At 43.7% G+C, this 13,801-nt stretch overlaps 1 protein-coding gene across 5 annotated transcripts in view; it reads left to right on the top strand.

Moving 5' to 3' along the window:
* Positions 1 to 4,687: 4,687 nt before the first annotated feature.
* Positions 4,688 to 13,801, top strand: part of cadpsa (Ca2+-dependent activator protein for secretion a) — a gene marked incomplete at both ends in the record, with an annotated part of 89,581 nt that continues 80,467 nt past the window's right edge. For all 5 annotated transcript variants that reach the window (XM_083667507.1, XM_083667504.1, XM_083667503.1 and 2 more), the window contains one exon: positions 4,688 to 5,026. In XM_083667507.1, coding sequence (XP_083523633.1) covers positions 4,688 to 5,026 — 339 coding nt within the window. The remainder of the gene's footprint in view (positions 5,027 to 13,801) is intronic.

Consider the following 13,801-nt stretch of genomic DNA (forward strand, 5'->3'; position numbering starts at 1 on the left):
AGACAAAAGTTTCATTTCAGATTTGACTTGTCATATCGACACAAAGCTCTCTAAGTTTCAGTTTCTTGGAAAGATTATCTGTCTCTAGAAATTCATGATTACCCCGATTATGTTTCTAGAGTTGATATATAGGTCAGTACAGCCCTCTCATTAATGGATTTCATGAATGATATATTTTCAAAAGCTATTTTCATAGGCCTTAAGGGTGTTGCCAGTTAAATGACAATTTAATGTAGCCTTTATCATGCATCAACTCATCATACTACGTCTATCCATTGACAATGGATATCTTGGGTTTGATACCATTCCTCATTCCATTCTATGCATTACAATGAGCCTGAACGTTTTTCTACGTTTTCTACTTCCACTAGCCTCCCCTGATACACACACACACACACACACACACACACACACACACACACACACACACACACACACACACACACACACACACACACACACACACACACACACACACACACACACACACACACACACACACACACACACACACACACACACACACAAACAATAGTTTAAATAGCCTATCAAAGTCCCTCCCTAGAAAATCAAGTGTCCTTGAGCACTCCCAAAGTTAATGTGTAATTCTGACCCTTGTTAGAAATTATTTTTATATAAACAGTTTATTTTTGCTATAATAAAAATACATTACTACAGTGTGCTAAATGTACTAATGTGATGGCCTGTTGATAAATCAGAGATGAATCAAGCATTAGTCCCGTGGTACATTGGATTAATACATGGAGAGGTTAAGCCAGGTCATCAAGAAAGATGTTGCAACACACGCATAACACAAAGAACTATAGTGGAATAATACCAGGCTAGGGAGGACAGGCTAGGGAGGACATACCAGAGTAGGTGTCTTATCTCTTACAGGGTGCTGACTCCGCAGCTGGGATGAATGGTGTGACCAGCCCATGAACAACAAGGGATGCCAAGTCTAAACCGCGGTTCCTCCCCAACCAAATAGCCAATCATAATCATTTTGTATTCTGTAAATACTTTGTTTGACTGTTTGAATGCATCCATTTTTGGAGGGTTGGTTACAGATTAACAGCTTGCTGACTGTGATTTTCTTCGCCAAAAGTGGTCCTTGTACAAGCCTAGAATTCTGACATATAAATAAATAGCTAAAAGTAAGAAGTAGTTTGTCTTCTCCTTCAAATAAAGAACACGTTTTCCCACACCCTACTCACAGTATCTATAGAAGTGATCATATTCCTCATCTAAAATGTCATGAAATGTTCTGGCCAATACAGGCAAACACATTTTTGAGTACTGATTTTTATGTGATTCTAAATCCAGGTAGGCCTATAGCACCGGGGTGGAGGGGTTTCAGATTAGTTTTTCCTGAGTTTCTCCTCCCTTAAGGCCTTTTCAGACGAGCAAACTGTAGTGGCCATACTGACGCCAGGTTGACTCAACCGACAGCAGAGGGGTTTCAGATGAGTTTCTCTTGAGTTTCTGCTCCATGTTAGCTATGCGTGTTTATGTTTGGCAGGAAAGAAGGAAGCTGCCCTCTTACTCAGTTGTGCCGCCTAGAGAATCCTATGGACCCTGGGGCTGCCGCTCCCGTGTGAAACAGCCTTTACTTAACAGAGATGAGATTGGTTAACAGAAGTGGTGCTGCTTGAAAAATTTACGGTATCACAAATGGTGTCGCCTATGAAACCCTGAGGCTATAGAGACTACAGAGGCTATATGGCAAGGTGCAAATCAGTTAGGCTCAAAAACAGGGTGGTCAGTACTCAAAAGAGCCTGCAGAGTTATGTAAAAGGGTCTTGTGGACAGATGGGACGAATATTAACATATACCAGAGTGATAGCAAGAGGAACATGTGGAGAAAAAAAGTAACTGCCAAAGATCCACAGCATAGGCTCTACATCACCTCATCCGTGAAACATGATGAAGGGGGTGTTATGGCTTGGCCATGTATGGCTGCCACTGAAACTGGCTAACATGTCTTCATTGATGATGTAACTGCTGACTGCAGCAGCAGAATTAATTCTGAAGTGTACAGAAACATCTTGTCTGCTCAAGTGCAAGCAAATGCCTCCAAACTTATTGGAGAGCGCTTCATCATACAGTAAGACAATGACCCCAAACATACTGTTATAGCAACTAGGGAGTTTTTCAGGGTCAAGAAGTGGAAAGTTATTGACCAAGTCATTCTCCAGATTGAAATTCAATTGAACATGCATTTCATTTGCTGAAGATGAGATGAGGCAAAAGGACCTCAAAACAAACAACAACTGAAGATGGCTGCAGTAAAGGCTTGTGCTTCAGAGACTGTTGGGTGATGTCAGAAAGGAGGCAGGAAAAGGTTAAGGTGCATGCCCAAGGTAAAGGCTTTTATTAGGTGGTGGAGATAGCCAGCAAACCTTTTACAATATTTACAAAAGAACCAAACAACAAACAGGACAAAAACTTAGCCAAACAAAGACATACACTGGAGATAATCTTAGCAATGTAAAACGTTGCGCGCTTGAACGCCACTCTGTTTGACCGTTTTCCTGGCTGGGCTCAGCAGGAACGACCACCTCTTCAATTAATTAGGATAACGTAGGCTAAGGAAAGGCTTCACATTTCTGAATTTGTTGATATTTAAGTATACAGGCTTTAGCAACTTTAGTAGTAGTGACATTGAGTTAGATCGTTTATGCAAACATGTTTTATAGCGCTACACAGGATTGGCGCATAAACCAAAGTAACGTCGACAGCAAACTAACTTGTTTCTATTCCTTTTTTCTAGAGGTGATCAACAATCAAAATACGAAAGACATGCTGCAACAACGTCATTAAATATGTTCCCGCTTTATTCAATAAATCACTAAGAAATTAGGGCACGGACACCAGCTCCGTGACAGGCAGAGCATCACCCAGAAGATTCCCAGCGTCTGGTCAGGTCAATGGTCGCAGACTTCAGGCAGTTATTGCATGCAAATGATATGAGACCAAATTCTAACATGAGTGCTTAATAATAATAATAATAATAATAATAATAATAATAATAATAATAATAATAATAATAATAATAATAATCTATCCAAATACTTTCGATGCCCTGAAATAGGGGGACGATATAAACAGTGTTGCTAAATAGGCTACCCTCAAATAAAAGCTGAGGCTACTTTAACCTCATCAATTGTTTGATTTAAAATCCAAACTAGAGTAGCCAAGATGAGGGCACTTTACCAGTAGATTTCTGGTGGCAAAGTGAAATAGCAATAAAGAGTGCCTGCCCTGTCGGAGTACACCCTGTTGCTAGAGGGAAATATTGTAACGACCCTGTGTAAGGCCCGTTAGCAGCTCCGCCAAGTGAGTTAACTCTCTTGGTGTTGTGGCTAGCGCGGCCGGTTTGTAAGCGGAAGGTTGCGAGTTCGATACCCGCTTAAGGCAAGCTGCTCTGCCCCGCCGTTCGCTACAATATGTTCTCAGAATAGATCTTGCTCTTGGCACCTGCAGAATCAAATTAAAAAACATTCATAGGCTACTAACATAAACCATGGTCATGGTTAAATCTTGAATGGAGCTTTGGTATAGGCTATGTGTTTTTATTTTAAATGTTTTATTTTATTGTTTTTGCTGATATCACGAACGTTTGAGCCTCAGACTTTTTCAAAAGTCAAAGTGGCTTTATTGTCAATTCTTCACATGTCAAGACATACAAAGCAATCGAGAGGACGTCACAATTCTGCAATAAAAATGACCCTTTTGCACCAGGTGTTTGCATTGATGACTGATGATAGCGTAAGCCTGTATAGCCTACAGCAAATGTGTAACATATGCCGATCAATTAATTATCTACCTACATAAATGCAATGCAATCTGCTTCACAAAAACATAAAAACAGCTCAAATAAGGCACATTATAGTAAAAAAACAAAACAGTAGCCTAATTAATTGTAGTGGATAAAAATCATAATGTTCTGATCCATGTAGGCCGATTTCTTTCCAGAATAAAACATAATTCAGATTCTAGCGACAATGAAAATGAGTAACGGGCAATCATATTTTTTGTTTAAATGAAATGGCCTGCATATCCACAGGAGATGCATCTCTAAATCTCATATCATCAGGTGGATGGAGCGTATCGGTTGTCGCGACAACCGCGTCAACTGCGCCCCCACCCCCAGCTATAATTTGCCTTCCGATTCAGAACCGTGGTCAGTTCCCGGTACCTTCCCCAACTGAAGCGCTGCTGGCAGGAAGCGGCCATCGATAGTTTTCTATTGACAAATCGCACCAAGAAGAAGTGAAAGTCGATGGATGAGGCTACTGGGTCTTGAAAAGCGTTCTTTATCATCTTTCATCCGACCCCTCCCTTCCCACAGTAGTAGCCTATCCCCGTCGGTGAATGGAGAGTTAAAACGCTGAAAACGCTCAAGCAACTATAATTTCGCTCGGTGGGTAGAGATTGAATCGCTGTCTTTGCGAACAGTTTGGTTTGACCAGACCAGCTCACCATCAGTCGTGCGCTCTCGCAATCTTTTTCCTCAACTGTTATTTCCTGGTTTACATCGAGTTTATCAAGATTTCTTTCTACTTTTCCCTTCCTCTGGCGTTGCCAACGCAACACAGATAGCCTGTCTCAGAGCGCTGTAAAAGAAAACCTCCGGTGAAATTCACCGTACCCCGCCGGTAGATAGTCTCCATCCGAAACCAACATGTTGGACCCATCTTCCAGCGAGGAGGAAGCGGATGAGATCGTGGAAGAAAAGCGCAAAGAGGTGGCGGCACCAAAGACCGGGGGTCCTCGGGTGTCACCCAGCCGGACCACCGAGGGCTCCGGTGGGCTCCAGCCCTCGAATCGTGGGAACAGCGCCCGTCCGTCCAGCCCCAGCCCCTCGGTGGCAAGCGATAAGGAGAAAGAGGACCTGGAAAAGATGCAGAGGGAGGAGGAAGAGCGAAAGAAGAGGCTCCAACTATATGTATTTGTGATGCGCTGCATTGCCTATCCTTTCAATGCCAAGCAACCGACTGACATGGCCAGGCGACAGCAGAAGGTAAGACCACGATGTAAAGAAACACACATCGACAATACACGATTTAGATCAACGATTGACAAAGACAATCAATACAACTGAATTACTTTTAATGCATTAAATCACCACACCCTTAGAATAGCCTAACCAAACTTCTCCGCTTCTGTTGCATTGCATTCATTACATCCACTTGCATTGCATGGATGGGATAAATTGTGGTATCATACGGGGGAACCACCCATGCATAATGTGAGCAAATAGTCGCCTATGATAAATAGGATGTAGAGTTCAGCAAGCGCCACCACCCTCTCATCTCATCATCCGCTGCCTGGGGTTGGAGAGGCAAGCCAATTCATAAGGGGCGCATTTTCACGGCTGCGTAAATAAATCAGTGACCAGTTGCACAGCCACAGAGTTAGTGCTTCTACCGTCGAAATGACTGTCAGAGGGTTTAGAAAGTCCACAGCATGCAAAACATATGGATAGACAAATGGTGAAATCAAGCATTTAAAAAAAATCAACATCAATGGCACATAGTAGACACTAGACACTAATAGCCTATATGCCTAGTTTCTGCTTTGTATCACCCACTGCCTGTGACTCTGTGACCTAGTCATTGTAGCGTCACAGCCTCAAGGCGGATAAGCCTCCTCTCCTTGTGTGAAGCAAGTGAGGCGTTTGCACCAACTTCCTTTTACACCAGATTAATTGCTTTTAAGATGTATTCATGGCCAGCAGACCAATCACACTTCTGCTCGTGGAAGGCTATTGGTCAGTGTGTCATCTTTGCTCAGCCTGCATAGCACCGTGCTCATCTCCAAGAGAAACCACAATCAGAAAATGAACAGCTCATTCCCTTCAAAATAATGAATTTGTACAGAATGGTAAACACCGGCTTGATTAATCCAGGTTGATTGAATATGTTTCCATCTTCAAACCCCCAGCCAGTAGGGAGCATTTGGGGCCATTGTAAATTAATGCAGATTCAATTCCATCCGTAATGCAGCGGCTATTGTGGTGACAGCAAAAGGTCACACCAGTGATGATGACACCCATCAAGATATCTCAGGTATGACTGTGACTAATTCCCCCATAGCCGTCAGTGTTGGTCTGGCTGTGTTAAAATGGCAGTTCAGTAATGGGTGGCCGTTTCTACCCGGAATAGAGGCCATTTTATCCATTTGGTTCAGAGACATTTACTGGCAGAGTCACAAAACCACCATCAAAAGCAACAGTCAAGACTCAGATAGCTACTCCGGGAAAGTACTCTGAGGTTACCTCACCTCTGAATGACCTGTCATTTGATCCTTTGAATGGAAATGGAAAGATGTTGCCTTGACTTCAAAGCATTGTAATAACATTAGGTTATTTCTCAGCACAGCCTGATCATCTGAGGGAGGTATCGGCTAGCTTAAACCAATACACCTTACATGGTGACTTACTCACATACTCAATAATAATAACCCCAAATGTATGCAAATGTGCAAAATCACTAACCCATATGGAAAAGCCTCCCATGAGAATATGCCATAGCAAGGCTCTGTAGAGGCTGATTTATTCTGGTGTCAACATGTTGTGCTTGCCTTCTAGTCCCTCTGAAACATACTTTCGTGAGAGAGCATGATGAAATACACCAGGCAATTTGACATTTACCCTTGTGGAGAGTCTCTCATACACCCTTCGGTCTGAGAGATCTTGTCCAACTACGTTTCTGTGGATGTGGGTGGGTGGGCGGTGGGCACCGATGATAAGCTATCATATACATGTAAGAAGTATCATTTGTGCTTGCTCCACTGCTCCAAAGCTTGAGCACACTTATAGTTGCCAGTGTGTGTGCAGCTGGTGGTTACATAGACACTGTGTAAACATCAAGGTGGGGGCTTTGATAGTCTTCTTTATCAAATGAGATTGAGGATCAACATTGACCGTGTGGATGAACACGTGTTGGTGCATGTTGTTGGTCCATTGTTGGTCCAGTGGCCCACTCTAATGCTGGGGGTTGCTTATGATTACTGGGGCGGCTGAGCCTTGATGAGCTGGTGACTGACCCTCTAACCAGGGTTATGCTAACACAGACCATGCTGATCCACTAAACATCAATCTCACATCCTCAACCAATGAAAATAGACTAGCGATAGGGTGTCTACAGTATCTTTTGACCCAGTCTCACGAAAAACATGTTATTTCTCCCGGACTCTTCGTTTGTCTGTTTGTTTTTCATTTGTTTTCATGTGTTTTTTAGGATTGCGATATGCAACCTTTCTAGTGGTGGGCGTAGGATTGACTTTCTCTTGCCTTTACCCTTGGGACTCATATATGTTGTTATTGTAGAGAGAAAGCTCCAGGAGATATTAGTTGGTAAGACTATTAGCATCTCAAGTCACCCTGTGCAGGGTGAGTGGAATGTCTCTCTCTCTGTCTCTCCCATAGAGCTTTAGCAACAGTGAGTGTTGTCAGGTGCACATTTTTAGAAATCAGTTTCATGAAAAAAATGGTTTTAAATGAAACACAAGCGCTTGATTCAAAATTAAATATGCAAACTAGCTCTGTTGTTTGGACCACTTCTTGGAAATATGGCATGCCTCGCAAACACAGGCGATAGTTTAAATGCAGATGACATGCTTATAATCACCTGTTCCCTTTTGTCATTTATTTATGCATCTATTCTCTTAGGGGATTATCAGGTCCAGGTGAGGAGCTACAGTAACACAATCAAGCCATCTGCCTGTTTTCTCCTCTACAATGGGCCCTGATGAAATGATTCCAACATCACCGCTCCTCTACCCCGCTCTCCTTTGATTTTCTCCTTCTCTTGTTCATTGTGTCTCTCCTGTTCAGCTTCTGTCCTCCCTCCTCCGTTTCTGCTCTGCTTCATAATACAGTATGTCTCTCCTCCATTACTCTCTCACTTGTCCCCTGGCTTCTCTCCTTCTCCTTTACTACGATGTTCCCCTCGGTCTCTCCTCCACTCCTCCTCCAGGAGCCCCTAGCATGGCAAGGCTTTTAGTTCCAGGTTTGTCAGATGGACATTATGAGATACAGCACACACCACAACAAGGTCCCTTTTTGATCACTCCACCTCTTTGTTCAGCAGACACCTTTGTCCATAGCTACTTACCCAGCTTGCTTTAACAAGCAACATGTTGCCCATTCATTCACCTTATGGTTTGCCCCAGCGTCTCTCCTGCACAGATCTGCTCAGTTTCACGCATCCTGAACTGAGGTTAGGGACTTAAACTCACCGAGCACTTGATTAGGAACACTATACTAATACTGGGTAGGGCCTCTTTTTGCTCTCAAAACAAGCCTCAATTCTTCATGGCATTGATTACACAAGATGTTGGAAACAATCCTTCTGGTCCATGATGACATGATTGCATCACACAATTCCTGAAGATTTTTCAGGTGCACTTTCAAGTTGTGAATCTCCCGTTCTACCACATTCCAAAGGTGTTCTATTGGATTCAGATCCGGTGACTGGGAAGGCCACTGAAGAACACTGAACTCATTGTCATGTTCATGAAACCAGTTTGAGACGACTTTTGCTTTGTGACATGGTGCATTATCATGCTGGAAGTAGCCATTAGAAGGTGGGTAAATTGTGGCCATGAAGGGATGCACATGGTCAGCAACAATAATCAAGCGATGGTATCCAAGCGATGCTTGATTGGTATTAACAGGCCCAAAGTGTGCCAAGAAAACAGTCCCCACACCATTACACCACCTCCACCATGAGAAGGTGTACTGTTCCTAATAAAGTGTTCAGTGAGTGTATGACCCTATTCAATCAAAACTAGTGATAGGATTTCTCACTCCTAAAGTTAATACTTTTTCTACAGTGACAGAGCATATATGAAGTGATATGACTGCTTATTTTTGTGTTTGAAAGGTTGAAAAGTGGTTACATTGGTTCAGTGTGGCTGAACCAATTCAGCGCTCTCAACCTTTGAGAGTTAGCAAAGGGAAGAAGATGAGGAGAGGGATGTTCTGTCAGGGTCGTTAAGCTCTCCTCTCTACTCGGGGACATACGATGCAGGTAATGAGACAGGATGAGTTATGACCTCCCCTCCTTTCTTGTTAAATACTGTTGGATCCTTCTCTGAGAGTCTGCTTGACTTTATTTGTCTGAGCTCAGACGAGCGTGGCGTATGAGAAACAAACAATGCTGTTAAACGCCAGAATTAACATCCTACTGTCCATCAGCCGTCAAAGGCCAGACCAATACAACTCCAAGGTGAAGCTGCTGCAGGTTGCGTCCTATTCGGTCAGCACAGACGTCAATACAGCCAGCTCTGGGATGCAAATATGCAGTTAGCTGTCTGTACTGATAGAGAAGGGAGAAGGTGAGGTACAGAGTGGGAAGAGTGACACAGGGTGCAGATTGAATAGTCCTGCTTCGAAGTTTGTCCTGAGATGGAAAAAAGGACCGGTTGGATTCTGTAGCCTGATATCTTAGGTTACAATGCATACAAGTACACAACGCAGACAGGTAACATGCATTATAATGCACATACTTTCATCATTGACTTGATAAAACAGGAATCAGACATCTTTTCCCTTGTGTATGCTTATAGCAATATCAAGGCAACCAGAGTACAGAGACATTGGTGAATTATGTGATCAAAGGCAGCCATTGCATGACAGTAAACACCCAGTCCAGGGCTGTTCGCTCTTTAGTGAATAGGGAGATTGTGTGATATGGAAATGCAGTGTGTGTTTTTGGGTGTGTTAGTGGTGGCACCTCGCTCATGGCCTCTCTTGCAGCTGTGTGGTGTAGAAATGGTTCAATAGTATCTGCATAATTCATGATGACGTGGTGTATGCACTTAATGATGAGGAAAGCCTTGTCAGGTGTCCCACTGTCCAGCCAGTCACTATGTACTATACCCTCGCTTGGAGCTGCATGCAAACACATACACACACACACACACACACACACACACACACACACACACACACACACACATATATATGCTATACAACACGTGTACATTTACATTACATTTAAGTCATTTAGAAAATGCTTTTATCCAAAGAGACTTACAATAAGTTCATTTGTCTAAGTAGGTGAATCAACTATGCAACAGTCATCGTAAGTAAAACCTAGGATAAGGACAAGTGCCATCAGCAGTCACAGTGATAGAGAAAGGAAGAAAACTCTTTTTTTTTTAAATTCCAACTACTGGTAATGTAGGGTGTTAGGGGGTGCAGAGGTCTGAGGAGGAAGAGCCCATCTGTGTGTCAGAGGGGGGGAAAGAGATAAAAAGTTGAGTGTCATCAGCATAGCAGTGGTAAGAGAAACCATGTGAGGAAATTACTGATTTTTTACAAATCTTACAAGACATTTGGTATTCAGACAGAATGATAAGGGTCCAAAGACAGAGCCCTGGGGGACATCAGTGGTGAGGGTGCGTGATGTGGACAGCGACGCACTCCACCTTATCTGGTATGAGCGATCGGCCAGGTAGGATACAAACCAGCAGAGTGCAGAGCCTGAGATGGCCAGCTCTGAGAGGGTGGAGAGAAGGATCTGGTGGTTTACTGTGTCAAACGCAGCAGACAAGTCCAGAAGAATGAGAGCAAAGGAGAGGGAGGAAGCTCTAGCAGTGTGGAGGGCCACTGTGACAGCAAGGAGAGCAATCTCAGTAGAGTGAACAGCCTTGATTGATGTGGGTCAAGGAGATAATGCGAGAGTTGGTTACAAACAGCATGTTCAAGTGTTTTAGATGAGAATAAAAGAAGGGATACTGGTCTGTAATTTTGGACAGATGGGTCAAGTGAAGGCTTCTTGAGAAGAGGTTTGAGTCACGGGACAGAGCCAGTGGTCAGGGAGGAATTGATGAGGGTGGTAAGGAAAGGAAGGAAGTCGTTCGAGATGGTGAGGGGATGGGATCCAGAGGGCACGTGGTTGCCTGATTGGATGAGACAAGTTGTAGGACATCATCAGGGGAGAGAAGGGAAAGAGATGATAAACCGCAGCCAAATCTATGGATGGTCAGTTTTCCTCCATTTTCTCTCAGCTGCTCGACGCTGCCAAGGCTATCACTGGCGAGCTTGTGCTTACGTGAGAGGGGGCGGGAGAGAAAGAACAATGGGGAGACTTTCTTACTGATCAATTGGCGCTTTCTTACTGATCAATCGGCGTTCAACATTTCACACTTATCCACCTTCCTGTTGGCAAGATGGGTCTGTTCCCTTGTTCTCGCCCTACTTAACCACTCCCTCCGAAATCACCGCTATCCATATGGTAATCATCCGCCGTTTCTCAAAACAAAAGCTATACAACTTTAGAGGTGTGGCAAGAGAAAATGTAATCACAGTATTCACACAAGTTGTATCAGTCGTACGAAAGTGCATATCCTTCAAACAGTTCTATCGATGTATTTTCCATAACATCTAGAGGAGAGTGGACACAGAGAGTAAAAAGATGAGGAGAGAATGGATATGAGGATGGAGAAGGTAGCATCAGTAGACAGAAGGTAGAAGGATGGTCGAGGGTACGGACGATAGAACAGAGGAAGAGAGAGAGTGCCCACGCTCTGACACATTCTGTACAGACACACACATGTTAGTGAGTCTAATCAGGGGAGTGAGTCACTAAGAGAACACGCACCCACAAAGCCTGATCAATTTTAGTTGTAATGGTGGCTGCAAGAGACAGACTGCATGACAATTCCACAGAACCAGGAGTCTATTAGTACAGAGTCATCAACCTGGCTATCAACCTGCCCCCGCAGACTCACACATCCTAGACCCTTGACTAGAACGATCCATAACTTTTGAGTAATATCCTTTCAAACAATGACAATCTAGAACCACCCTCACTAGGTTTCTATAAGGTTGGATGTATTCTTGAAATGTACTTATGGTTTTAGCCCAGTAGCCAGAGGGAAGAGAGCTGTGGTGAAGCACAGTAGTAATGGACCATAGAGATAGATAATGATCTTCCAAACGTCTTGCCATTCGCTAGTCTTCCTCTTTGGTGTCTTTGTCATCAACTCAAGGAACTATAGAATGGGAAGGATGCAAGAAATCTAGGCAGAAGAGCAACATTTCTTTTATGTATGTGTATTCATGTATGAGTATCCCTGTTGTGTGTGTGTGTGTGTGTGAGTGTGTGAGCCTGAGTGTGTGTGTGTGTGTGTGTGTGTGTGTGTGTGTGTGTGTGTGTGTGTGTGTGTGTGCGCGTGCGTTGGAGCACACATCCAGATGAGCACTTTCTCTATCCTTTGTTGGCTGTCTGTAATCTGGGATTACACATCCATTTGATGTTTTACGGCAGTTATGTAATCGCTGTAGAGAGGCCGTCTTTGTGCCCGGTATAAGGAGAGAGGGGAGTGTGTGCGCCAGTGTGTGTGTGTGTGTGTGTGTGTGTGTTAATATATGTTTCTGTGTATGTGAAAAAGAGAGAGATGCTCCCATTTATTCAGATGCTCCCACTTATTCAGATGCTTTCTCTCTCTCTCTCTCTCTCTCTCTCTCTCTCTCTCTCTTGCTCTCTCTCTCTCTCTCTCTCTCTCTCTCTCTGGGTATGTTTTCCTGGTGACTCTGCTCAGTGGTGGGGCATGAAAGCCACCCTATTGGAAATGAAATGGTGATTGCTTCTCCCCCGATTGTGATTAGGGAGATATAATGCCTTGGCTGTTAATGGTGGAGACCTGGTGGATGATCGAAGGCTATTTCAAATCTAGCCATCTTACAAAACACACTAATGAGGCCTAACAGTGCCGATAGAGAGAGAGGGGGAGGGGGAGGGGGCAGAGGGAATGTAAATGGGGGAGGAAGGACAAGACAGGATCAGTCTCAACAGGTGTGGTAACTAAGTGAGACTAAAGCACAGGGGCTACGCCAGTCTAACCCTAACCCTAACCCTAACCCTAACCCTAACCCATTTTTCCATGAAGTATTTGCCTTGTAATAGTTGTATCAGTATACAGTATTATTAAAGCCTCATTTGATTCATTCTATTACATGATTGCACTAAATCAGCACAGACTCAACAATTATTTGCACATAGTGATAATTACATTACTTGGAGTCAGATTATTAATATTAGTTATGTGTTGCTATTAACAAAATATAGCCAAATTTCCTCACCAAACCAGCTCTACACCAGTTGTTGGTGTTGGTAGAATCATGTTTGATAGGTGAGACATGCTATGGCAGGACTGACTGGGAGGGAGCACACATACACACACTCACACACACACACACACACACACACACACACACACACACACACACACACACACACACACACACACACACACACACACACACACGTGACTGAGAGTTATCTCAGTCTGCAGCACACAGATGGCAGCCATAGAGACAGCCCCCACTACCACCACCAGACACTAAGCTGACACATCCACTGCTTTCCCTCCGTCTCACTCTCTCTCTCTCTCTCTCTCTCTCTCTCTCTCTCTCTCCCTCTCACTTTCACTCTCACTCTCCTCTCTCTCTCTCTGCTCTCTCTCTCTCACTTTCACTCTCACTCTCCTCTCTCTCTTTCTCTCTCTCTCTCTCTCCCTCTCACTTTCACTCTCACTCTCTCTCTCTCTCTCTCCCTCTGCTCTCTCTGTCTCTCTCTCTCTTTGACTCATTTACACATCTAGTTAACACAGAGTGTCACTGGCAACAGGGGGCTCATTACAACAGATGCAATTCACTTCAGAGAGAGAGAGAAAGAGAGGGAGATGTAGTCTTAAACTGGCATTTTAATTTACCCCCTGGAGTTTATGTTGGTGTTTGTGAGAAGTATGTGTGAAAATGTTCACATTTATGCTTATTTTC

This window comes from Argentina silus (genome assembly GCF_951799395.1).
Source record: "Argentina silus genome assembly, chromosome: 4".
Taxonomy (NCBI): domain Eukaryota; kingdom Metazoa; phylum Chordata; class Actinopteri; order Argentiniformes; family Argentinidae; genus Argentina; species Argentina silus.